The sequence below is a fragment of the Zonotrichia leucophrys genome, chromosome 10, assembly GCF_028769735.1.
Source record: "Zonotrichia leucophrys gambelii isolate GWCS_2022_RI chromosome 10, RI_Zleu_2.0, whole genome shotgun sequence".
Lineage (NCBI taxonomy): Eukaryota > Metazoa > Chordata > Aves > Passeriformes > Passerellidae > Zonotrichia > Zonotrichia leucophrys.
In genome coordinates, this window is record NC_088180.1 from 4,231,381 (window position 1) to 4,256,897 (window position 25,517).

Sequence of the window (25,517 nt, forward strand, 5' to 3'; positions counted from 1 at the left end):
CCTCAGGGCTGCAGTCACTGATGATGACAAAACACAGAGATCATTGGGGTGTTTCCTACTTTTCTGTTAAAGCACTTGGCTTATATTTAATATCTCATAAGAACACATTTTTCATGCATCATTTACATTTAAGTTGCAGAAAATTGCTAGGTAGAAATCTTGTTACTGGCATTGGATAAATACCTGATTCCTGCGTTGATCCTTTGGTCTGGGAAGAAACAGAGTTAAATGTCTTCTGCTGGAATACTGACACTGTGGGACAATTGAGTGGCCCTGGAGCACACTGTGCAAAGCACTTGGAGGGTCCTCCTGTTAATGCAGAAGTGCTTTAGCCTCCACTTCTCTGCATATTGTCTCTCTGGAGTAGGGCATCCTGTGCATACCTAATTGCCTGTGTAATGCCTCAGAGTGTTGTCACACACCCACTTGTAAAAAGCAAATGGAAACTAGTAGCTCTTAATAGCAGATTTATCCCCTTGACATCCTGAAAGAATTTAGATCAGATTAAGCACAAGAGGAGAAAGAAGAAAGGCTTTAGGAATAAGTAAAAAGGAGAGGGGGTTAGAGTTGTGATTTGTTAAAGCTGAAGATAATTTTAGAACTAGGGTTTGGAAGTCTCTTGTTCATAATCCTATTGTAACCTCTCCCCTTCTCCCTTATAAAATAATTGCCATAAATTGCATGTTCTCATGTCCACAAGGTTACTGTAGGAATTGAAGACTTGCAGTGTTTTTTAAAGCTGGAGTGCATGATGTGGGTTGGCAGTTACCTGTTGGAGCTTGGCACAGCATGTGTGGCTCTGTGTGAGGGGCTGCTGAAATGCCCCCAGTGCTGACAGACCCACTGGGGGCAGAGTGGGAACCAGCCCCAAGCCAGAGCTGTGACCTCCTGTGGGTCTGCTCCAGCAGGGCCTGCATGGCTGTTACTCCTGGGTGTTACTCACCCTCCCCACTGGCTACTCACAGGCTGCTCTCTGTGGGGTGGCCTTAAACCATCCCACTTTAACATCTTTCAGTGGATCAGCTGGCTAACTTAATTCTTCCTGGAATTCATTCATAGTATAATATTTCTGGTTTGTAATCATATTTTCTCAGATTTAAGTCCCCTTTTATCTGGTCACACTTCTTTAGCTTTCTGCCTGGGATGTATCTTCTGTAGATCTCAATCTGGAGATGTCAGAATATCCCAATGGATCTGATACTTGTGATTTCTTCCCTTTTGTGTGTGTGTTTATAAATATGTCTAATTTATACTTCTCTGCTACAGCACTGTGCAAACTATAGAGATGGATTTTTAAAGAAGGCACCATTTATGTGACTTTCGGCCCTGAACTACTACTGTACTTAATTTTCAGATAGTGATTTTGATCTCCTTCCCAGATGTCTTGGGGACAGTAATTATTAGAATTATTTTCATCATTAGCAAAGGACAATTGAAGGAGACTATCAACAAACAGTTTTGTTTACATTTCAATTAAAGCTGTACACTTGTGGCATTACTTGTATCACCAGATATTACAATAATATTATTGAAAGACATTAATGCTCTCAGTTGGGCTTTACTTGTGCAAAATTTTTGTACCTGATGCATGACCTGTGAGCATGTCAGAGTCAGAACTTGGTTACCTCTGTAAGGAAAGTACTCACCTGAGAACTCCTGGAGTGTGTTTTGCAGCAGGCATAATTCAGGATCTTGCGAAGATGCTCCCATGTTTGCATCTACAAGGAAACAAAGGTATTGTCCATATTGGTGTGGAGCAGCTCATCAAATCCAACCAACCAGATTAAAAAACCTGTAGTCCTTAGATACTAATATCTACAAGAGTTTTCAAATCACATTTTTCATAGGGAAGATTGAAATTGCATTTCCAAAATAAATTAGTGTGACAGCTCTTCCTAATTTATTTCTTTGCAGTGAATTTTCAGTAAAAATGAAGCGTGCACCAGGGAATAGCAAGTGGTAAAATTCCAGGGACCTTTAGAGACTTTCATCTTTCTCTGGTCCCTGGCATATTACAGGTTTGTGGAGATTTGAGGCAGAATTTATTTTATTACTTCTACAGAGCTTCAGACTGAAATCTTCCATCATAGCCTATGAGACAAAGGCCTTGACTCAAGCAGGGAACTTGCTGCTGGAGCTTGGTGTGTGACTGCAGAGTGTCCTGGAGCTTGGTGTGTGACTGCAGAATGTCCTGGAGCTTGGTGTGTGACTGCAGAGTGTCCTGGAGCTTGGTGTGTGACTGCAGAGTGTCCTGGAGCTTGGTGTGTGACTGCAGAGTGTCCTGGAGCTTGGTGTGTGACTGCAGAGTGTCCTGGAGCTTGGTGTGTGACTGCAGAGTGTCCTGGAGCTTGGTGTGTGGCTGCAGAGCAGGGCCTGCAGGAATTGCTGCCACGAGGGGAGGGGAGGGATCTGCCTGTCCCTCCTTCAGCCCAGGCATTAATGATGCCTCACTTCAGCAGGCAGCCATCTCATTATCTCTGTCAAGTCTCCTCTGCCCTTTTCCTTTCCTGTTCTTCTTTCTCCAAGTTTAGCAAGTAATTAAAAGAGTACAGTGGCTGAGGAGTGAAAAGGGAATTTTTCCAAATGCTGTTCCTTGTAAAGTGTAATACATCGCCCACACCTCCCAGGGCAGTGATTGAAGATCTCCTCACATTTGTCTTACTTGAGATTTAAGCAAAATCATCTGCTGAGCATTTCAGTCTATCCATGTGCATTACAATCCATCCAGGCTCCCTGAAAAGAAAAATGGGAAAATAAGACGTGGTTAATGTCCCGGGCTTTATGTGGAGAGCAGAGATTTCACATCGGGCATTAGAGGCAGAGGCTCCGGTCCATCTCCTGACTACTCAGAGCTAATTAGCATTGAGAGCCCGTCCTTTTGTTGGATTAGCCCGGCCTTGGAAGAGCTCTGGGCTGGAGCAGCAGTGCAGGGAGCTGGGGCTGCCTGGCTGTGGCACTGCACTGTCCTGGCAGGGCAGGGGCTCCTCTTGGAAGCCCCCCAAAAGCCAAGCCTTGCTTTGGCACAGCCACAGGTGAACAGAAGTTGTGCAGAGCTGCTCCTCACAACCACTGTCTCTGCACTTTTCTCTTCCTGTTCCTGCAGTACCATATGGAAGTAAGGAAATTACTTTGCTCTCTAAAGAAAGGAAGAAGAAACAAGTATTTTTATGTAGCAAAAATTTTTGTATTAACATGTAGTTTGAAGACCTGCACAGCACAGAGCAGATCTGCTTCAGTTTCTCAGCTCTGCTGTATGAAGCAATCACGAGGCCAGTCCTACACCTGTATCCAGGCAGCTGATAAATCTCCTATTATTAACTTCACCTTTTTGATTTTTTTTTTTTACATACATAATTCTGGCATCTAAACAACTCCTCTGCCTTTATTGAGTTTGACATACTGCAATTTCTCTCAAAATTAAGGCTTTGGGATCCCTGTTCACATACCAGGTTTCAACAAAAGGCTTTATAAAACAGCTGGCTTTAAAAGCTGAGTGATTGTCAGATGAGAAATGATTTGTACTTGAAACAGTCATAGAAGGTGAAGTTAGTAGTGACTCATTTTCTGATTATGCCAAAAAATATTTCTGCAAATCACTGAAATAAAAAAAAATTAGCATTTATTCTTTATTCACATTACTGAGAGTGGTTTTTCTGTTGAATAACTGCTGGATACTATTGCAAACAAAAGACTTGCTTTTTAGAACAGCTTTAACATAAAATACAAATTCCTTGTGTTTGAAAAACCATGTTTCCTGTCTTCCTTGTGCCTCTGTATATCGTCTTTGCAGATGCTGGATTTTAGTGAGGGATAAATAGATAACCTGATTAACAAGTATACAAAAGGCTAAATTAACTTTTAAATCTAGTATATTTTGATTTCCTTTTTCTCTGCTGTTACTGAGAAACCAAAATGATGAAAATGCAGTGGATGTGCTGTGGGTTAGGCCTGGCTATAGGTGACAGGTCTGAAACTGGGTGTAGGTAGGAGGTGCTGCTGAGCAGGATGCTTTGTATTAATCTTTGTCCTAAAATTAGTCAGGGGTTTTTATGAGCAGTCTGAAAGAAAATGGAAATAGGGAGAGAGGGAGATTTGAAAGCAGAGATGTGCACTGGAAAAAAAGATGGAGGAAATCCGTTTTATTCATTATGTACAGCTGTAAACTAGGAATAAAATATTTTAGGCCAGGCTTGCCTGAATGCTCTGAGAGAAGTGAAGCTGCTGAAAAGGTTGTGGAAGGCATGAGCACATCATCATCATCCTCATGAGTTCTGGCTAACAGTCTGGGCTGCAGAGGACAGTGCCTGGCCTCCAGGTGTGCAGGGATGTGCTGAGCAGTGGAAGGGCTGTTCTGGTGGCTGTCCCCAGGGTGGAACACTGCACTGTGCCCAAGGGTGCTGCTCACAGCTCACAAGTGGCACCGGGGGTCACAGCTTTGGGCAGCTTCGTTCCCAGAGAAGGCCAGAGAGCTCCAGTTATTCATGTTTGTGTTTGAAAATAGCAAAGTAGAAGCAGAAGTGCTGCTGGAGTAGGGGGAAAGCGATGAGTAAGGCAGCGTTGATGGCTGTCACAGTTACCATGGCAACCCCTTGGCCACCGGTCGGGATGCCATCCCTGTTTATGTAACCATCACAGAACATATGCCACCACCACTAATTAAGCCAAGGTTGAGCCCAGAACCTCGAGATCTGCCATACCTCTTTTTTCCTGTATAAATTGCAGGGTTAAGCACTACAGGGAGCATGGGGTCTGCTGTGTGACCATCCTGGGGACACCTGGCATCACCTTCCCCTGCTGGGCAGGAGGTGGCAGCAGGGCCAGGCTGTGCTCCTGAGCAATTCCCTCAGGCACTGGAATGTGCTGGTGTGTCCTGGGCAGCCCCTGGAGATGGAGCCCAGGGGCTCAGAGGGAGCAGGGACAGAGCTTCGCTGCTGCCGCGCAGCTTGATGCTGTTGCTGTTGTCTCACACTGGTTCTTGTTATAAACAATTTACTTCCAAATGCCACAGTGTTGCACATGGCAGGAATAAACCTCCCTCAAGACCCTGCAAGAGAGCAGGTAATAGCAGCCTGTCCCATTTCACTGCAATGGCAGTGACAAGAGGTAATTGCCCTGGGCTTGGTGTGGTTCCTGGTTGGGCTTGCAGCAGCCCAGTTTGCTAATAAAGTATTCTGTCATAAAAATCTCGTTTGAAAGGCAAGGAATTCAGATGAGTGTGGTTCTGCTTTTACCTTCAGACCCCTGTGGACTGGTATTGAGTCATCTCAGCAGTACAAGAGTAGAAAATTCACATTGTTTTTTTCTGGCTACAAAAGGCTTTGCATTCTCAGGATTCTGTCAAACACAAGTAGCAAAATTTGTGTCTGGCAATCAACTCCTTTAGGAAAACATTTCTATCTATAAAGAAGAACTAAAGAAAGAGAATTGAATGTTGGTGGTGATTTTCTTTCTCTTTCCTTTGCTAGAGCTCGTTTGCTGTGCTTCAGCTCTGTTGTTTCCTGCTGTGTCCTGCTCCAGGAGCGAGCGCTGGCCGGGCTGCGAGCTCGGCATCCCCAGGTACGATCAGCAGCGGCGGCGGGCCGGCCCGGCCGGGCAGGGGCTGCAGGGCTGGGCTGAACACTGCGGCCCGGGGGAGCCACTTCTGGTGCTGGGCTGGGCCGGGCTCAGCCCTGCGGCTCCGAGGAGCCACCTCCGGGGCTGGGCTCAGCTCTGCGGCTCTGATGGGCCACCTCTGGGCTGGGCCGGGCTGAACCCTGCGGCCCTGAGGAGCCGCCTCTGGTCCCGGGCTAAGCTGGGCTCAGCCCTACGGCTCTGCTGGGCCACCTCTGGTGCGGGGCTGGGTTGGGTTGGGCTGGGCCCTGAGGAGCCACTTCCTGGTGTTGGGCTGGACTCAGCCCTGAGGAGCCGCCGCTGGGCTGGGCTGGATTGGGCTGAACCCTGCGGCCCTGAGGAGCCGCCTCTGGGCTGGGCCGGGCTGAGCCCTGCGGCTCTGAGCCCACCTCTGGTGTTGGGCTGGGCTCAGCCCTGTGGCCCTGAGAGCCGCCTGTGGTGCTGGGCTGGCCGCATGCAGCTGCCTGCTCTGCCTGGAGCAGCCCACTCAGGTTCGTGCTTCCCCTTACTCCTCCTTCAGCACTGGCTAAAAATTATAGTGCTTTACACACTTGATAGGTGTAAACATCTGTCTGTGAAAATGCAGGCTATTTCTTTTCTCATGGAGTAAATTGAGCAAATTCCCCAGCTGCAAAAACCAGTGGTTGACTGTAAAGATAAAAACTAACACAGGATTTCTGTTGCATTTCATTTCTGATTCTGTCCTTGATTGTATGTAATGATGCCTTCATTGCATAGTTTTCCATGTGTGGATTATTTTAAAGTATGGAATCAGATTTTGGGAAACTAAAATAAATTACTGGGGTTTTGGTGGGGTTTTTTCCTGCCCTATGTCTTGTCTCTTTTGGTAGGCTAAAAAGCTGATTACTGACTGTGGGATACCCCAGGTTTGGCTGTTAGTCCTTTTCTGTCCCCATGGAGGGAAAGGGCTGCCCACAGAGCCCCCACGATGTGCCTGGAACACTGGGGTGTTGTGGGCTGGCAGGCACACCACTTAATCATCAGAATAAGGAAAAAGTCAATTCTTATTATGTATGCTAAAAGCATCCAATGCCAGTACCTCCTAATTCCTTTTCTGAATTTCATCTATGCTGGTGCTTTTTATCCCTAATAACATTCTTATCAGTGGTGGCTTGCCATTTTATGGGAATGGATTTTAGGCAAAGCATAAGTAGAATAAGCAAAGAAATTATCTGTTGTAAACTTCAACACTAGTAAACATTAATATCTTTAACCTTTTGACTTGGAGCTCATCATTCATTTCATTGCTCTGGCTTACGACTGCAGATTAAAATTTCTTGCATTCATCTTGCTTGGTGAAGTAGCTTATTGGGATGAATAAATGACACCCTAATTAGAAGAGTAGCCTGAGTGAGAGTAAGCTGCTGGAACCAGCTTTGATGGTCAAAAAATTACCTGTAGCTAGTTTCTCAAGATTATCAAAGAGGCCCTCAAATTAGAATGTCTGTCTTTGATCATAGATGTGAGGAATGAGGCAAAATGAGTGCACCAAGCAGATGGCAGGGGGAGGAGATGGTTTCTCTGGAATGGAAAACTGGAGGAGTTTTTACAAAGATTCAGGCCCTTTCCAGGCATTGCTCTACCACATAGTGAATGAGACAGCAGTATAGGGCTCATTTTTATTTCTATTTTCCACCATAAAATAGTAATGTATGTGTCTTCAAAAGTTAAATTGATTAGGTTATTTTTAAAGAAAAATCCCTCTTCTATCATTGCTCTGTAACCTTACCCTGATTTTTCTAGCCTGTAGTGTGCCAAGCTTCAAACAGTACTAATGTTTAGTAATCTCTTTCTACCTGGCCTCCTCACCTGGCTGATTCCCACTGCCTGTCCTGGTTTGTCCTGCAGGACCTGTGGGCATGGCACAGCCCCTTGGCCCAGGCACTGGCAGGGTCAAACGTGAAGGCACAAAAGGTGCAAAGGGGATGGCCCAGGACTGAGTGACAGGTCTGGGACAGTGACAAAGTGTGGGAGGAGGAGAGGAAGGCCTGACCCTACCTGGGAGGTGGTGGCATCTCAGTGCTCCTGCACCCTGGGGTGATTTTGCTGGCTCAAGGTGAAACCAGGAAAAGCAGGGTCTGGTAAGAGGAGGAGCAGTCAGGTCCAGCCCCCAGCAGTGCCTGCCCTCACCCTGCCCAGGCTGCTCCAGTGGCCAGCACAGGAACCATCTGCTAATGAGCAAATCCTCCTCTCCACTGAAAGGGTTAATGCAGCTTTCAGACTCTGAAATTGGGAACTTTGGGTTCCCCCCAGCTTGTACAACTGTCATGGCTCAGCCCACGTACAAATGTCTGCTTGTTCCTCTGAATCCACTGACCCCTTGATCTCAGTGCCAGCTTCTTTCAGGAAGTGTTTTATGTGGAATAATTTTCTTTTTGGAGATGTAAATATGCTGCATTGGGTTTATTGCTTTTTTTTTTTTTTTGAGATAGACACTAAATGGGAACACCCAGTCTGTCTTCTTTATGTGACAGATCATTTAATATACCATTACATTATTTTATTTGTCTCAATTCTGAACTAAACTATCCTAATCTTTTTGTTTCACTGAAGGGATGAAAAGCTTTCCATATTAAAATATTTTTGTGGCTGTTTTATGCAGCATTTCTTCCTGAGAAGTCATAAATAGAACTGAGTGCAATACTCAGTAAATCATGTCATTGATTTTCTCACACAGAAAGCATGTAATCTGCTGCTTGCCTGGCCTTTGCTGTGACACCATTTGCATGCCCAGCCATTAGGAATTGGAAAGAACTTCTTAAAAGCTTAAAATAAAATTGTGCCATTTCTCTTTTGCCCGTTGGTTTGTGGTTTGGTAGGAAGAGCAGGTTTCCTTCCCAGAAGTGATGATGAAGAGCAGGTGCCTTCACCATGTGCTGTACTGATGCCTGGTTCTGATAAGGGGCTGTAATTTTGCACAGCTCAGCTGCCTGGTTCCTGAATTTCTCCACAATTTTTGGCTGTGCACAGTCCAGCCTTCCTGTGCTGTTGCTGTAATTTATGGGTTATTTTTAATACCTCATTTTTTTATAACGGCTCGTGGCGGTTTATTTTTAAACTTAATCCTGGCAAGTCTTTCTTTAATGACTCCTGAGGTTCCCAGGGGGGACTGGGACCACTGGAGGGTGCCCCCTGTGCTGCAGCCTTGGTGTTGTAGCTGGTCCTGCCCTGGCTGTGAGCCAGCCCTGCCCTGACACTTCCCTGGGCCTTTGGTTCCTGCTCAGTCACTTCTTGCCCATCCTTTCCAAAGCTGGTTTGTATTCTGCTATCCACAAGTTATTTGCTAAACTGAAATGGGGGTTTTGGGGCGTTTTGGGGGTTGGCACTTGTGGGTTTTGCTGCCTCAGGTGTTCAGCACTCAGATCTGGAGACTTGCAGGAGTGCAAGGGAGAGAGGCTGAAGCAAACAGAAGTTGCAGAATTGCTGGACTCCACAATCCAGGGGTGATTCACCCTGGTTTCCTTCTCCAGCTGTGCTCAGCACAGGATAACCACAGCTGTTCCCAGGTCTCTGACCATGAGAGCACTATAATGTTTCTCAGGTATTGCTCTTTTTGTTTATTGTGAGCAGCCTCTGGAGAGATTTGGTAAAGTTCATTCTTCTCCACGAGTGTTTGCATGTGCTTAAACAAAAGGAAAAAGATCAAAGGGCAGAATTTCAAGTGAGCCCAGGAAGGGTAAATCAAAGATAATTAGATTGGTCAAGATACACTCATACAGGTGCACTTCTAAAATGCTGTGAAGGGCTTAATTCTCATAGTTTTCTTTAAATAAAGTATGGAGAAACTGAAATGCACTGGAATTGAGGATGCTTTTTCGAAATTATAATTATTGTGCTTTTTTCCTGTCAGCTGATATGTACACCCATAATTTGCTGCTAAATCTTAGAATGTTGTACAGCCATTTTCAGAAAGCAAACAATTTATAGTTTGGCTTACCAGACTTTTTTAAAAGTAGAAAATAAAATCAATTTTCCATGTAAATAAAAAAGTATTCCTAAAGAATATACTGTACTGCTGTGTCTGAGTGATCATCATTATAAGAATTTATATGTCTAAATGGACCAAATAAATTAAAAATTGTATTAATGCTAAATTATGATTTCTTTTTCCCAAAGGAAAAAAATCTCCAGTTTAGAATGTCAAGAATTCTTGTTATTGGAACATTATAAGAGTCCCTTTTCAAATACCTGCCTTGGCTGGCCCCTCAGCACCAAAGGGCAGAGCTTGGCCTTATTACAGCTCTGTGTGTTCCAGTGTGGTGGTGCAGAATCCATTCAGAGTACCTGGGCACATCCTGAGGATATTCCTTGCCTTTTCCTTGCTCTGTGGCATTATCTCTTTGGGTTAGGTAAATTGCAAAGAAATGCCTGTTTTCTTCTGAAGCATCACAGATTGTCTAGCCCTGGGCAGGTTTTTTCTCCACTTCGTTGGTTATTTCCATGTCAGGTTTTATCCTTGCAAGTTTTAGGGAGGAAAAAAATCACATTTATGGTTTTCTTTCACTTACTTAGTATTTTGAAATACTTATGTCATTTGAGCTCTTTTTAAACGAGAGAAAATGCAGTAGGAAACATTAAAACAGGAAAAAAAACCCTATCTGCAGCAAGATAAAACTTCTTTTTTAACAAAAGTGGTAATGCCCAGCATTTATGGAAATGTCCATCTGTGCTCTCTGCCAGAGTCAGAGCTCTGGCTTGGTACTGCAGTGAGCTGATATTTAGCAAATATCCTTCACTTTGGGAAAAAGTAGTGCCAGCCCATGGTGCTTCTTGCATTCTTTAGTTCCATGGCTTTTCCTGGCACAGGCTGGGTGAGGGGAGTGCTGGACATCCCTGGGAGCCTCCCCACAGCCACTGCCCCCCAGGCAGGACCTGCACAAGGGTCAGGTTTTAAAACAGTCTCTTAAAATGTTTATGATTGCATTAAAATTTAAAAGAAACAGAAATGAAATCCTGGCAGAGAATAGCCATCCCTTTTTCCCTGCTGTGTGAGACTTGCCCTGTTGTTTATGATGATCACTGACTGTCCAGATGCCTTTAAGTGGTTCAGACAAACCACAAAGCCGTGGTGGTTTTGTGGCCTTTGGGCACTCCCATATAGGAAGCCCAGGTTGAATTCCCACTGCTGATTTTTTCAGTCTGAGGACAGGCCTGGCAGTGGGGAGAGGTTTGTGGTTGTGCAGCAGCCCTGACTGGGCTGGTGCCCAAGAGTGCTGATCAATGCAGTTTATTCTGCAGCATGAAAATTGCAGCCCCATTGTCAGGGCCAGCAGCACTAAAGGTAAATGGGTTTTCCCTGGAGGAGGACAAACCAAAGGAACCCTGGTGATCCCAGAGGAGAGCAGAGGGTGCTGGTCCCAGCTCAGGGGAGCCCCAGCCTGTCAGTGGGGGGAGATCTCTGCAGCACACAGCATTGCAAGCACATGTCTAATAGGTGCATTCATTTTCATATGCTCTTCATTGAGCAGGCCTGATTAATTAGTGCGTGTCACCATCTGGTACTTACAGAGACTATTCATTTTTAAAATGTTGAAATTGTAGGGAATGTTGCACACCAATTAAGTTCTTTTTAATTGGATTATTTTAGTATAAAGTATTACTGGAGAAGGCCTTCATTGTGATTCAGCCAGCATGCATCCAAAGGAGACCTGCCAGCCTGAAATTACCTAGAACAAAGGCAAAATGCCTGAAATGCATGTTTATTACTATCTTCATGCACTCAGCAAAGATGATGTCAACAAATAAAAGCTCCACAGAGACATTTCTGCATGGCTCTGCAAGGTTCCTGACACGAGGGTATCTCAGCTGATCCCTGCTTCATCTTTGCACTGCAACTCCAGATCTGTCATCTTCTCCCTCTGAGCTGAAAACTGAAATATGCTTTTGCCTTCCTGACTGCTTGATACCAACTCAACAGGGCCAGGCTGAGCCCTCCTGTGCACAGCTGTGTACCTGCTGGAATGAGGGGCATTAGTCTCACATACACAAAGAATGATTTGGCCTTTAAGGTTGATAAATAATCTGTGCTGACTCAACCATTTAGTGAATGAAGTGTCACGATCTGCTGTTGGGAGCAGAAGTTGTCTGTCTGTGCTTGCTCCTGACACTGACTCACTGCGTGAATTTTAGTTCCTGAACGTCACTGCACTGCAGTGGTTCCCTCTATAAATTGTGAATAGTTCTGTTTACCAACTTACATAAAAGGCTTTGAGATACAGGGATGAAATGCAGACTGTTGATGTCACATATTTGCTATTAATACTTTGTTTACAAGTCTGATGCTGTTTTGTAAGTAACATCTTGTCATTGCCTTGATTTTGCGTGGATTGAGCATCTTTAAATAAGTTTTGTCATCTGAAGTACTGATTTCAATAGAGCCAGGAGCTCTGCAGGGTGCACGTTCCTGTTCCTTAGCAGGCACATGGAGTGTCAGTGGAAGCAGGGAAGGTAGGGAAGAAAAGACACCTGGTCACCTGCAGCTGGAGAGATCTGAGGTGTGACTGCCTGCATCTCTCCTTGCCCTGCTTTCTTTTGGAGGTAGAGTAGGAATCCAGCAATGTCAGGGTGATTTTTTCCTTGTCTTTGTGTGTGTTTTCAGTCCCTTCAATGGCCTCTGCTGCCCCCTGCCAAGCTGCAGCTGGTGACAGCCATGGAAGCAGCAGCCTACTGAAAGATTTCATTTCTCTTATCACTCCTAATTACTCTCACCATAATTACCATGCATGATAGAGAATCTGTAGTTGAAAAGGGAATTCTTTTTAAAGGAGAGGAAAGCAGCAGAATGATTGCTTTTAGTTGTCCAGCAAGGAAGAAACTGACTTTTTTTTTAGAATGCAAATGCTTGCTTCAGCATATAAAGGTCACTGTGGATTTAATTTGAAATAGCGTAGGAGTGCTTCTGATTTCAAAGTACAAAAGTAGCACAGTGTTGGAATTGTTTTGGTTGTTTTCTTAAGATCCATTTCCTCTGGTTGGAAGGTGGCTGTTTCCTCTGTGGTGCAGCTGCAGGCAGTGTCAGGGCCTGGGACAGGAACTGCTCGTCCTGCTGTGCCCGAGCCAGTTGCAAACCCAGCTGGGGTTCACAGACCTGCAGTCAGTGGCTCTTCTGTTCCAGACTGTCACAAATCATCCGGGGGTCAGGGCTGTGTTCAAGTCACTTCTGTTGGCTGCTGGAGACCAAAAGAGCTGGGACATCTACACATGGCTTGTATATACTGTGTGCAGGTCCCACAGCTGCACTTCCACAATCCCCAGGTGTGATTGCTGAGGTGAACTGCTGCAGGCAGCACTGCTGGCACACAGGGGGGGTTCTGGAATGAAGGACAGGGCTGTAGTTGTTCCTGTCTCTGGAGAACTGTGGTTCTGCTGAGTTTCCTGTAGTTCCCATTCTCAGGTTGAGTGTAACCCTTCTCTGGCTTAGAGGAAGTGCCAGCATCAGTGTCAGGGCAAAGGAGAGTGACAGTTGTGACACAGGCAGTGGTGTCACCACGTCAGGATGTAGCCCCAGGCAGGTGGGCACTGCAGAGCTTCCTCAGTGCCCCCCTGTTCCTGGCAGGAAATGCCTGGAAAACCCTAAAGCTGCTGCCTTGTGATGGAATTCTACAGCAAGTGCAGCTCATGCAATTTCAGAATCACATGGGTAAATTTTAAAACCCACACACAAGCACTACCCTTTTGTTTAAATTGGTTGTTCAAAGCTTTTATGTGATGGAGAAATATATTTTTCAAGAAAGCATTTAGTTTAGATTCCCATTAGTGTAACTTTACTCCTTCTGCTTGTTAAACACATGAAAAGAGGGAGCTAGCCAGAGTATAAAATTCTTGTATGTGCTCTCTCTCTGGTTCTAGAACTATTTCTTAAGATAATTTTTCTGCTTACAATATATGGCCTTGCAAAGTGTTGAAGCAACAAAACTTGAGAGAGATCAAGAAACATACAAAGGCATTTTACTCTGTATATGTAAGATAAAGTCTGAAAGTTCGGGCAGATCTCAGTCTGGCAGAGTTTCTATCTCTTAGGTCATACAGAGAAAGCTTTTGGCAGTGGCTTTTTGGCAAAAAGCTTTGTCTGGAAACATATTTAGTCAGCATATGAAATGTGATAGCCCTGGTAGCACGGCTGTGTCTGCAGGCACTAATAGAGTTAGGCTTCAGCCCCATCTGCTGTTGGATCAGGATCGCTCTGTTGCTTTGCCAGCACGGGCCAGCCCTTGCCAAAACACAGAGCAGGACGTGAGGAGACTGACAAACCCCTCGTGGTGTCACTCTGCTCATGATGCTGCGTTTGCCACGCTGATGAAAGGCAGTGGTGCCCTGAGAGTTCCAGCACAGCTCTGCGGGGCTGCAGCCGGACCTGCGGGGGCTCAGCCCTGCGCTCTCGGTGTGCCTGGGGCAGCAGCAGGGGTATCTGCACCACACGGCCTGTCAGGATGGAGCATTATTGATTCCCAGTGCCTGTGCTTACAGGAGTAGCAGTGGACACAGAGATCCTTTCCCCTCGGTGAAATGTCTCCGATAATTTGAGTTATGCAACAGTGACGAAGAGAACAGACTTGCGGATTTGGCTCAGAAGGCTTAAAATCTTCAGGCATTAATTCATGAAACTCTCAAATCCTGGATACTCTGGTGGCTATAAAGCACAGCAGATTCGTGTTTGATTTTTACTTAAGGCTGATTGTTTCAGGAAATAAAAAGATTCGCTTTGAAAGGGATTTTCAGTTCTTCTTCAGTTGTTATTTCTGGAGGGGTTAGGTAGAAAAGCTACATGTGAAATAAATCAGGGACTAAAAATCCTTAGCTTTGTTTTGAGGATATCAGAATGGTTTATTGCCATTGTGGTAAGCAAAAGGAGAAAAAACAGTGACTTTCTAGAAAGATTTCCACTGTATTGTTATCTGACTTTTCCAGGACATCAGAACAGCCTATCTGTTCAGCCAAAATATCTCTCCAGTTATCATTTGACTCTGATGAAAAAAGTGCTAAAATGGCAGAGTTTGGGATTGCTTGAACACATTTTCTCACTTAAGCTGAGCTTGTTCACATTCAAAGCTAGAACAAATTATCTCAATTGCATTTAGGAGAGTAAACATACTCATGCTCTTTTCTCTCATGTTTGAGTAGTTATGGTGAAAGCGTAATGTGTGGTAATCTTTGCGTTTATATCCTCTTCCTGCATTTGTTTTATTGGACAAAATTAAAGGTCAATGGTCCTGAACTAGTCAAGAGAATTACTCTAAATTCTCAGTCATTGCCATTTTTCCCTCCCTCTGCTTTAAGTAGCACAGGACTTTGCTGCCAAAGTTTTAATTCTTTACGTATGAGAAGAATGATAGTTGCAATTTGATTTTGCATTTCAGTTATATAGTTTTGTAAATGAAGACGTCAGCAAAAGGCTACTTACCCCTTCCACATTTTCCCTAGTGTGAAAAATATAATGATCAAGCAGATTTTCCCCCATTCTCATCCTCTCTGTGTTTTGTGCTCTTTCAGCATGATCACTGCTCCGGGAAGCGTCGGCGCTGGGTGAGCAGAGCCCATGGAGGAGACTCCTGCCATGCACTGAGCAGCAGGGCTTCAGGCACAGGGCTCTGGGAAAATGTCTGCTTGCAACACTTTCACTGAGCACGTGTGGAAACCCGGTGAATGTAAGAACTGCTTCAAGCCCAAGAGCTTGCACCAGCTGCCCCCGGTGTCGGAGAAGAAGCCGCTCTCCCATGCCAACCTGAAAGCCAATGCGAGCCAGAGCAGCGGGCAGCGCCCGGGCAGGGGCAGCGGCAGCTTCCGCCCGCCCGTGGCCAAGAAGCCGACGATAGCGGTGAAACCCACCATGATGGTGGCAGAGGGGCTCTGCGGGGAGCTGGCCACGCTGGAGCAGTGCGAGAACAAACCCCTGCCCGCGGGCTGGAACCGCAACAAGGCGGTGCTGAGCAAAAAACCGCTGAACAATAACAATGAGGAGGAGATCGAAGGTTACAGCCATGTTCCCAGGCCGTATGGCAGCAGCGAGGGCGTGGGGAAGGTGCCCAATAACAATAATAATGGGCTGACAGAAGTTCTGAAGGAGATTGCGGGTTTGGATACCACACCTCAGCTCGCTGGGAATGAAACAAACGCGAGAGAAACCTTCTTGGGAAGGATAAATAATTGTTACAAGAGATCCTTAGAAAGGAAGATCCCTCCGAGCTGCATGGTGGGTGGAATGAAGGACTCACAGAGTAAGCATGTTATTCTGAGTGGAAGCACTGAAGTCATAAGTAATGAAGGTGGACGTTTCTGTTACCCAGAGTTGTCTAGTGGGGATGAGAGTGAGGATGACACGTTTTTTGGCAGCATGCAGGAAGAGCACGAGAGCTGGGATGAAAGTGATGAAGAGTTGTTAGCAATGGAAATCCGCATGAGGGGCCAGCCTCGCTTTGCTAATTTCAGAGCTAACACCCTGTCTCCTGTTCCATTCTGTGTTGACAAAAAATGGAATACTGTGCCCCTTCGGAACAAGTCTCTGCAGCGGATCTGTGCCGTGGACTATGACGACAGTTATGATGAAATTTTAAATGGTTATGGGGAAGAGACTGTGATTCTTTATGGGCAAGAGAGCATGCAGAGCATGGCATCTTCTGATTCTACATCTCCTGATTCTTCTTTGACGGAAGAGTCTCGTTCTGGGACAACCAGCAGTTCTTCCCAGAAGCTCTGTAATGGAGGGTTATCTCCTAGCACTCCTCAGGAACTCAAAGTGATTGAACCAGAATATGAAAGTCTTTGTGACAATCAACAAGTGAAGGACGTGCCAAAAGCACCCAGAACTGCTCTGAAAAGTCAGGAAACTCACAAGGCAGTCCTTGCGCTTCGCCTGGAGGAGAAGGATGGCAAAATTGCTGTGCAGACTGATACGCAGGAGAATAAAAGTTCTTCAGATGTTGCTGGTCAAGCCGTGACTATTAATTTGGTGCCTGTGGAGGAGCAAGCTAAACCTTACAGGGTGGTGAACATGGAACAGCCAGTGTGCAAGCCATACACCGTAGTGGATGTATCAGCTGCCATGACCAGTGAATGTAAAGAGAACCAGACTGAAACCTCAGAAACCAAAAAGGCATCATCCAACCCAAGCTCACCAGTAACCCCAGGCACACCTATTGCATCCTCTGCAGCATCACCTGTACGTGTACACGCCAACCTGAAAAAATCCAGCGCAATCAGATACCAGGAAGTGTGGACTTCCAGCACTAGTCCAAGACAGAAGATACCTAAGGTGGAACTGATTGGAAACGGCTCAGGACCTTCTGTTCCTCCCAGGAAGACAAGCCACAAGTCAGCTCCTACTTCACCTACAGCTACAAACATTTCTTCAAAAACCATCCCAGTTAAGTCTCCCAATTTGTCTGAGATAAAATTCAACAGTTACAACAATGCTGGCATGCCACCTTTCCCTATTATCATTCATGATGAGCCCACTTATGCTAAGAGCTCCAAAAATGCTATTAAAGTTCCTATTGTAATCAATCCAAATGCGTATGATAACTTGGCAATCTATAAAAGTTTTCTAGGGACAACTGGGGAGCTGTCTGTCAAAGATAAAACTACAAGTGTGATAAGCCATACCTATGAAGAAATAGAAACTGAAAGTAAAGGCACCGAAGCCATAGGCAGCAAATCCACTGAGTTGCCCCAAGCGAAGGGGGCAGCCAGTAGCCCTGAGTGCAGGCTGGGCTCTGTGGCTCAGAAGGTCCAGGAGTTCAACAGCTGCCTCAGTAAAAGCCAGATATCCCCGCAGAGAAGTCACAGTGCTGACCACAGCTCCCCCTCCAGAGTTCAAAAGGCAATGCAAGAGCCTGCAGCAAAGGCAGACGTGACCCCGGAGGGTTCTGTCGGCAGCAGCAGTGGCAGAGAGAACGCGAGCACGGTGCTCTCACAGATTGTGGCTTCTATCCAGCCTCCACAGTCTCCTCCAGAGACACCTCAGTCTGCTCCCAAGTCCTGCAGCGTAGAAGAGCTGTATTCCTTACCCCCTGAGGGAGATGCTGGTAAAAACACCCTGGTACGACCCAAATCTCTGTTTACATCGCAGCCTGAAGTGGAGTCCTCCAAGATGGAAAGCACTGCCATTAAAGTGCAGAAGGATCCGCTGTCCCAGCCAGCTGCCACTCCCTCTCCACAGCCAGCCCGAGCCACCCCGGGCGCCACCAGTCCCCAGGCAGAGCAGGCCCCGCCATTCCCCCCTCCCCGCTCCACCTCCTCTCCCTACCATGCCAGTAACCTGCTGCAGAGGCATTTCAGCAACTGGGCCAAGCCCAACAGCCCCCCCAGGTCCACAGAAGCCGAGTCCATCCTGCACTCGGAGGGGCGGCGCCCCGATGCCAAACCCAAGCGCTGGATCTCGTTCAAGAGCTTCTTCCGCCGCAGGAAAGCCGACGATGAGGAGGAGAGGGAGAAGGACAGGGAGAAGGGGAAGCTGGTGGGTCTGGATGGAACTGTGATCCACATGCTGCCCCCGCCCCCGGTGCAGCGGCACCACTGGTTCAGCGAGGCCAAGTCGGAGTCGAGCGAGAAGCCCTCGATCGTGTTCATGTACAGGTGTGACCCCGCACAGAGCGAGCCCCGGGCTGAGCTCCCATCCCAGCCCGGCCTGGACTCTGCCATCGCAGAGGCACTGGCCAAGGACAAGGGGGAAACACAGGAAAAGCCTCCAGAGAGCTCGGAACAAAACACAGCCAGCCACTCCTCACCACCTCAGGCTCCCAAGAAAATCCCCAGGTACCACTCAGCTGTTTTAGTCACTTACTCTGTTGTGAGCTGTCCTGTATATGCTGCTGAAAAGGGAGACACTAAAGAGTTTTATTACATTAATGCCATTTTTTCAAAGTATATTTATTTTAGGTAACTTAGAGGGTATTTTAAAATCTTTTTGCTATGTTAGATACCAGAAAAGATGTAAAACATTTGCTGGAAGCAGTACCTGATGTTTAGAGTTTGTCTTGCAGGCTCACTCGTGTCACAATAGTCATGTTCCATTGGATCAGATCCATTCTCTTGAATTTCTGCTTTAAGAAGTGTTTCTGTGTTATGGGAAACTTGAGAATTTCTCAGCAGAAATAGGAGGCTACTACTGAGAAGTACAATAGAAATGAAAAGATCTGTGACTCATGGAAGGTGTTGTGCTAACTTTACCTCACATGCCCAAGAATTCAACAGATGCTAATTAACCACACTGCAGCATCACTGCAGCACTCTCAAACTGAACCTTGTAAAAAGGTAGTAACAGAATTATGGTATCTACAAAATAGTGTTATGTCTGTCTTGCAAGGCCTTTAGCAGTGACTGTTCTTTGTCCCCTGGCAGTATTAGATCCAGCAAGAGCTGGTCACATCAGTTGCAGTCAGTCATGTGGGCAGAGTAGAATTCCCTGAGTGCTGGACCACAGCTGTGGATGTGTTAGAATTTGTCTTCCAGTGTTATTACACAAACCAATTCCAAAGTAGCCTCAAACTTGAATTATTTATTTCATTATAACAAAACCAAAAATTTTGTGAATTGTGAACCCCAAAAAATGTGTCATGACAGTGTTTTTTGGTTTTCTTTCTCCATATTCTGTACAAGAAAACTGCTGGGTTTTTTTAGCTAAAAACAGTTTTAACCTAATAGAAATCTCTGTGTGAGCATAGTTAGAGCTTACCATAACGTGACTGCCACTTGTCCTAAAGCAAAATCACTTGGTTTTCTTCCTCCATACAAGACAAGTGCCAGAATAGTGCAGTCTCTAGATTTGCCCTAAATGAATTGGTGAGAAGTAGCTGCCTTTAGAGGGCAAGTTAAAGGATTGCAGGAGTTTGTTCCTTTACAGGAACCTGGTTTCTCTCTCCTGTCTCTGGGGCAAGCCAGGGAAAGTGAGGTTGGTTTTGGTTCCGGTGCCATCAGGAGCTTGCCCTTGCCCCAGCTCTCAGTGCCCAGGGCAGAGATCCAGGAGAGAAGGAGCTTGGCAGTCACTGCCCAGGCACAGCAGCTGGCAGCTGGCAGGGCATGGGCAGGCACAGCAGCTCCTCTGTGGGTGCTGAGAGGAGCAGCCTGCCGGGGATCCTGGCACTGCCCTGGAGATGGTGCTGTTGGGATGTGGCCTGTTCTCCCTCTGCCCTTCCTTTTGGAGGCAGTGGGCCACTGATCTCTCATTCACTCATTCCAAAAAGCATGTTTACTCTTCAGTTTGCTTCAGGTCACAAGGATGTTGGTTAAAACCATATCTCAGAATTTTCCCCAGTGAAAACTGGAATTTTCCACATGTTAGAATTGGAATTTCTTCTTTCTGACAATATTGTTTCCTGGTGTCTACAAATTTCAAAGAAAGTACACTGAGGTGCTGAGTTGTGGGAGCACTGGGCAGTGGGTAGCTTTATGCTTCAGTTGTTATATTCTTGATGCCTTGAGTTATTTAGGGTTTTTTAATACTTTTTAATGTTGTTAATGACACCAAGTGAAACCTTATAATGCCACATAATGAAGGGTTTTATTGTTGTTTAAGGGGTTTGGCTTTCATTTTTAATATCCTGGTGGGTGAGAATCAGGATTTCTAAATGCCATTTTTGCTCAAGCAGGAGGCATAACCCATGAGAAGCTTTGCTTGTTTTGTCTTAACCCTCCAGGTATTAGTAGAAGGTTAGCTGTAATTCAGGCTAAAATATGTGCATGAAAAAGATGTTTAGAATGTTCAGTTAAGCCTGCAGAGGCTTAGAGGAGAATGGATGACCTGAAGATAGCCATCAGTGAACAGGACACTTCCCTAACTCAGAACACCAAGAACAGCAAGCTCTCTGAAAAAACAAACTGATGCCCTGGAAAATAAGATAAGCTTTAAAAATGTCAGATTACTGGGGGGTCTTGAAAGCAAATTTAATGAAGATCCAGTATTCCCTTACTTTGCAATGGATTACAGAGCTGCTAAAGATTGATAACACAACTACAAAACAGCTGAAGGTATTTCAAGTTATCACTAGAAAGGTCAGTTTTCCCTTTGAACAGCACTTGCAAAACTGTCAGTTTTTCAGAAAGCTGAAAATGATCTCTCATACAAAGGAACTTGGTTTTGATTTGTCAGTGTGGTTGTTTCTGTTTGATGGCAGGATGCACATATGCTGCTTCAAAAGGAGCTGGCAAATAATGATATAATAAATTTACTGAAATTTGTAGATAGATAATTTTTTGCTAAAAATCAGCAGTCATGCCATTTTTCTCATTAATTAGAACGAGAACACCTTTGCTTCATGAGCCAGCAGTTGTTCTCAGGTGTAAAACCTAAAACTGACCCAAGATACCATGGTGTTTCTGGCCTGAGTCACTGTAATTGATGAAGGTGGGACAGCACAGCTGCAATCCACTCATCACAGGCTGAATAAAAAGATCCTTCAAAGGCTTTGTTATCTGATGGATCAGAGTGTTCCTATTGGAGTTTCACAAGGTGAAGGCTTCTCTCCTTCATTGAGACATCACTGCTCATACCCAGCAGCAACTTGTTAGATTGAGACATTTCCTCAAAGCAAAGTGCAGCCCGGTCTTGCTGCTGCCTTGGCTGTTCTCATAAAGCACATCAGAGCTGAACTAATCTGAGCTGGGCACAGCCATCTCCATTGCAGTTACAGGCTCAGCTCAGGAGTTTCCTCTCACAGCTGCAAGTCAGCCATAACTTCCCTTTATGGAATCTTTGGGCCAGTCTTGGCTGAAGTGAAGGTAAAACTCTGTTTTTCCTGAAATACTTCCTTCAGGTAGTGAGGTCTGTATTTGATTTTGTTCTGGTTCAGATAAGGAAGCATTTCTTCATAGCTAAATTTGTGATCACCAATCTAATTCCTAAGATTGTGTTAATTTTTGCAAAGGGATTTGATCTCATAACTGATAGATCTGAGCTCTGTACAGAGGAGTATGAGTGTTGTGACAGATCACTCAGTGGAAACAATGGGAATCACTGTTCTACAACAATGCAGCCATACATTAAGATGAGGATTTCATCCAGACACAGGCAGGAATAACCACCACTGCCACATTCCACTTTCACACTGTGTCTGATCCAGTCCTGCAGATTCCACAGCTGCTTCAGAAACTGCTTGGGAAGATAAGAAAATCTGTGAAATCACAGTAGGGCTCTGTTTAAAACAAAGTCCTTCCCTGTTTGGAGGCCTTCTGGTATAACTCTTAGGGTGAGGGTCTCACACGAACCCAGAACCTTTTAGGTACAGCCCAAGTAAATTGATGAGCATTTTCAAGGATGTTATAGATGAAAAGAAATTCCTTGCTTGAGCAAGTCTACTGAAATGGGAGAAATTCTCCCTGAAAATTTAAGGTGGATCAGCTCTTCCTTCTTGTCAAATCCATGTTAGGGCTTTTCTTATCTTGGTGTCAGCAAGCTTTATCTACCTTACTCAGCAGTGCTTAGCTGTGCTTTTAAAAGTATTAACTAGCTTTCTTCAACCATTTCAGAAATTAAAAACTTGTGAGGTTTTTCTCTAGAACATTTTCCAATTCTAACAGAATTGGAAATTCTGCATGTGCATTAAGCAATAAGTTTGGTAACGTTTTATGTGAGAACTTGTAAACACCAAGGACTGTTAAAGATCCAAGTAGAAAAGACTTTACCATTTATTATTTTATAAATTTAGATTAGGAAATGGAAAATCATGTATTGTTCTTAACTCCTCTAATACAGTCTGTAAAATGGAAAGACTGAGAACCTAAAATGGATAAAGAAAAATATCTTCCTTATAATGCACAGTTAATCTGTGCAAGTCATTACCATTAAGTTTCAGTGACACTAAAGAGCTTAGCAGGATGTCTTTACTGGATTATCAAGTGTACTCCCTTTATCCGTGCAAACATCGCATTATACAAGATCTAAAAAAAAAACATTCTCAAGCTTCAGGACTAAGCCAGCTTCTCAAGAATCAGAATTAAGAATGAACTTCATGGCTTAGTAGATTCAGATTGTCATTTGAGAAGTTTGTATCACTTTCCTCTTCAGTGACTGTTGGCGGTGGTTGGAGGGACGGAGCTGCAGGAGCCACTGGGATGTTTTGTGTGTCCTCAGTGCCCTGTGACTGACTGAGCCCTGGGCCCTGCCTGGCTGTGCCCAGGGCTCTGCAGGAACAGAGTGGGCAGTGCTCTGAGGAGAAGTTCTGGGTAGGGTGGCCTCTGACCTCCCTCCTGCCATTCACCTCTGCATTTTCCCTCAAGCATCATTCAGTCAGTTTAGGCTTTATGTTTGCTTTATTAGCTTAAAAGTGCAGGGCCTGAGGGCATCTCAGAGCGCTCTCTTTGAAACTAATAGAGCTACAAATTACACAGTTGGGTTTTTGTGTGTGCAAAGCAAAGTCCTCTTCCTTGGCATCTCCAACTGTACAGCTGCCATTGATGGCTGCTGTGCTGATGTCCACTCAGGGAGGAGATCAGAGTCTGTGCTGGCCCCAAGGCCACATCTGCTTCTCTCTGTCTCTGTCACAAATTCCCACCACTGGGATTTATGTGCTGTCGTGTACAGAGCTGTGTTCCCTCACCTGTACCTCTGGATCTGACCCTATTTCAGGATACACTCTCACAATCACTTCTTATGAACGTTCCACTTTATCTCCCTCGTATTCATTGCTGTTTATTAATCTCCCTAATTGAGCAGGCGTGCTCTGAATAGAGGAGAACACAGGTCACACAAGAGCTGTGATTCCAGTGTCCTCACCAAAATTAACACCCTACACAGGCAGCTTTCTGCATCCTGCTGTTCCCAAAAGACTGAGGCGAGTTACACCACATCATCTTCTGGCTATCCTCCAAAATCCATGCAGGAGGAGAGCCTGAAGGAAAGAGAGGCATTTGTCCCTGCAGAAAAATAACACTTTTAAGACAGTTTTGAGCCTGTGCACACGTGAATGACAAGTACATGAATTCAGTGGGGTGTTGTCTGAAGGACAGTCATTTTTATGGCAAGTTTTTTTGCTTCACATAATCTCAGCTACTTAGGAAAACAGACACATTCTCTGCATGCAGAGGACTGCTTCCTCCACTAACTGAACAGTTGTTTAGCTTCAGCCACTTGTGCCTGAGGAGCAGAGTTCTCTAAGATAATTAATTTCTATGAAGTTTGTTTTTGAAATAAAAAAGCGGAGAGAAAAAAACTTGGACAGAGGAGGCTGCGCCCACTGTGCTAGATGCTAAATATGTGCTCTTATGCAAGGCATCAAAGAATCCATCCTGGCAAAATATCTATAAATATCCCAAATAAGGAGATAGCTGTAAGTATGACTTGTTACCAGTAAGCAGATAGAAAGTTACACTAAATCAGGTTCTAATGGTTCTAATCTGAGAGAACTGCCTGTTTATCAGCTGCTCCTCTTTCCTCAAAAAACCAGCTATTTTAACTGTTTAGTTCATGAAGCAGCTGGGCATGTGGTTCTTGGAGCTCCCTGAGTGAGCATGGTTCCCCTTTTACTCCTGCTGTGTCCTGCCAGCACCACCGAAGGGCTGACATTTGCACTGTGTACACAAGCTTGATCTCTCTGTTCTCAGCGTTAAGATACTGGGAAGCATTTCCCCATGGATTTCATGACCTGACCTCTAATTGCTGTGGTTTAAAATGTATTCTTTCGAGGCCCTGAATACAGATTTGAGATACTCGCTAACTCTTAACAATAGGTTAGTGTCACTTGCTGAAGCTCCCGCCGAGAGCTGAGCCGTGCTTTTCCCGGAGCAGTGGCAGGAGTGAGGCCATAGCCCATTCCAGAGCAGTGATGCAGCCGAGCCCTGGCCCTGCAGGGAGGCAGGGCAGGAGTTAAGGAGGCAGGGCTGCTGTGCTGGCTGCGGCAGGGCCCAGCCCCCGAAGGTAAACACTAAGGTGCAGTAGGTGTATCACTCTGTGCAGAGTTCAGCCCTCTTGCTCACAGCTTGCACAACTTGTAGCACACCAGAACACTGTGGAATCAATGGCTCGCCAGAGTTTCAAGACATGATTAAAAGACTCAAGAAGGCCCTGAAAGAATTTCCTTTAATGGGGAATTGTGTGAGTGAGTACAGTGGGTGAGTTGGTATTTTTTTTTTCTTTCTTCCTTTCTAGCTGTTGGTTTACTTTGGCAAAATGCTTCCGAGCTTAGGTTTAGTGTATGTGCATGCATGTGTCTGGTTTGGAGAATGAGTATGTTCTTACCTCACCAAGTGATACTAAAAAGTTACTTTGAGATGTGATAATTCCTGGTTTGTGGCAATGACAGAACTGTGAAGCTATTAGAACCTATTTCTTCTTAAAGAAAACATTCCTGTTGAGGAATGCAGGTATGTACATTATTTACAGCAACTACAAACCTTCAGTTCAATTATCCTGAGAGCCTTGTTACTGCTTTAATTTTATGTCTGCTTTACTCTGAAATTACTGAGGTTAACTCTTTAATGTGGATATATTTATGGCACATGGAATGTTCTTCACACCATTCCTATGCATGGTACTAAAATGGAACAAAAACTGGTACGCTGATTAAAGATTACATCTTTTTGAACTGACGCCATTTTTTCTCTTTTACTAACAAGTTCTAATGAGTTTGGTTTGTGTCAGCCTGCAGTTAAAATTCATGAGTCTGAGCAGAAACAGCATGTGCTCACTGCACTGTCCTGGGTCTTGTCATGCAGAGCATTGGCATGTTGGAACCTTTTACTGGGGATTGCTACAAGATTGTGTCCCAGGATTTTCAGGGGTTTGCCTTTGCCATAGACAAATACCTATAATTTATTGTGTTAAGTCTTTGTGGAAGTTTGAAATTCTTATCACCAAAAATAAGTATCTCTGCAGATACATGATGTGCTGATTGTTTTTTGATGGAAGTGTCTTACTCCTGTCCCTAATGGAAGTCACAAGTAGTTCAAATTCTTCCTGT

The 25,517-nt window shown here is 45.1% G+C and overlaps 1 protein-coding gene across 5 annotated transcripts in view; it reads left to right on the forward strand.

Moving 5' to 3' along the window:
• The window catches only part of PEAK1 (pseudopodium enriched atypical kinase 1), a 111,260-nt gene that overhangs the window by 59,676 nt on the left and 26,067 nt on the right, over positions 1-25,517 (forward strand). For 3 of the 5 annotated variants that reach the window (XM_064722700.1, XM_064722698.1, XM_064722699.1), the window contains 3 exons: positions 5,466-5,556; positions 15,121-18,381; positions 24,553-24,669. In XM_064722700.1, coding sequence (XP_064578770.1) covers positions 15,227-18,381; positions 24,553-24,669 — 3,272 coding nt within the window. In that variant the 5' untranslated portion in view covers positions 5,466-5,556; positions 15,121-15,226. The remainder of the gene's footprint in view (positions 1-5,465; positions 5,557-15,120; positions 18,382-24,552; positions 24,670-25,517) is intronic. The other 2 variants (XM_064722703.1, XM_064722701.1) reach the window with 2 other exon arrangements.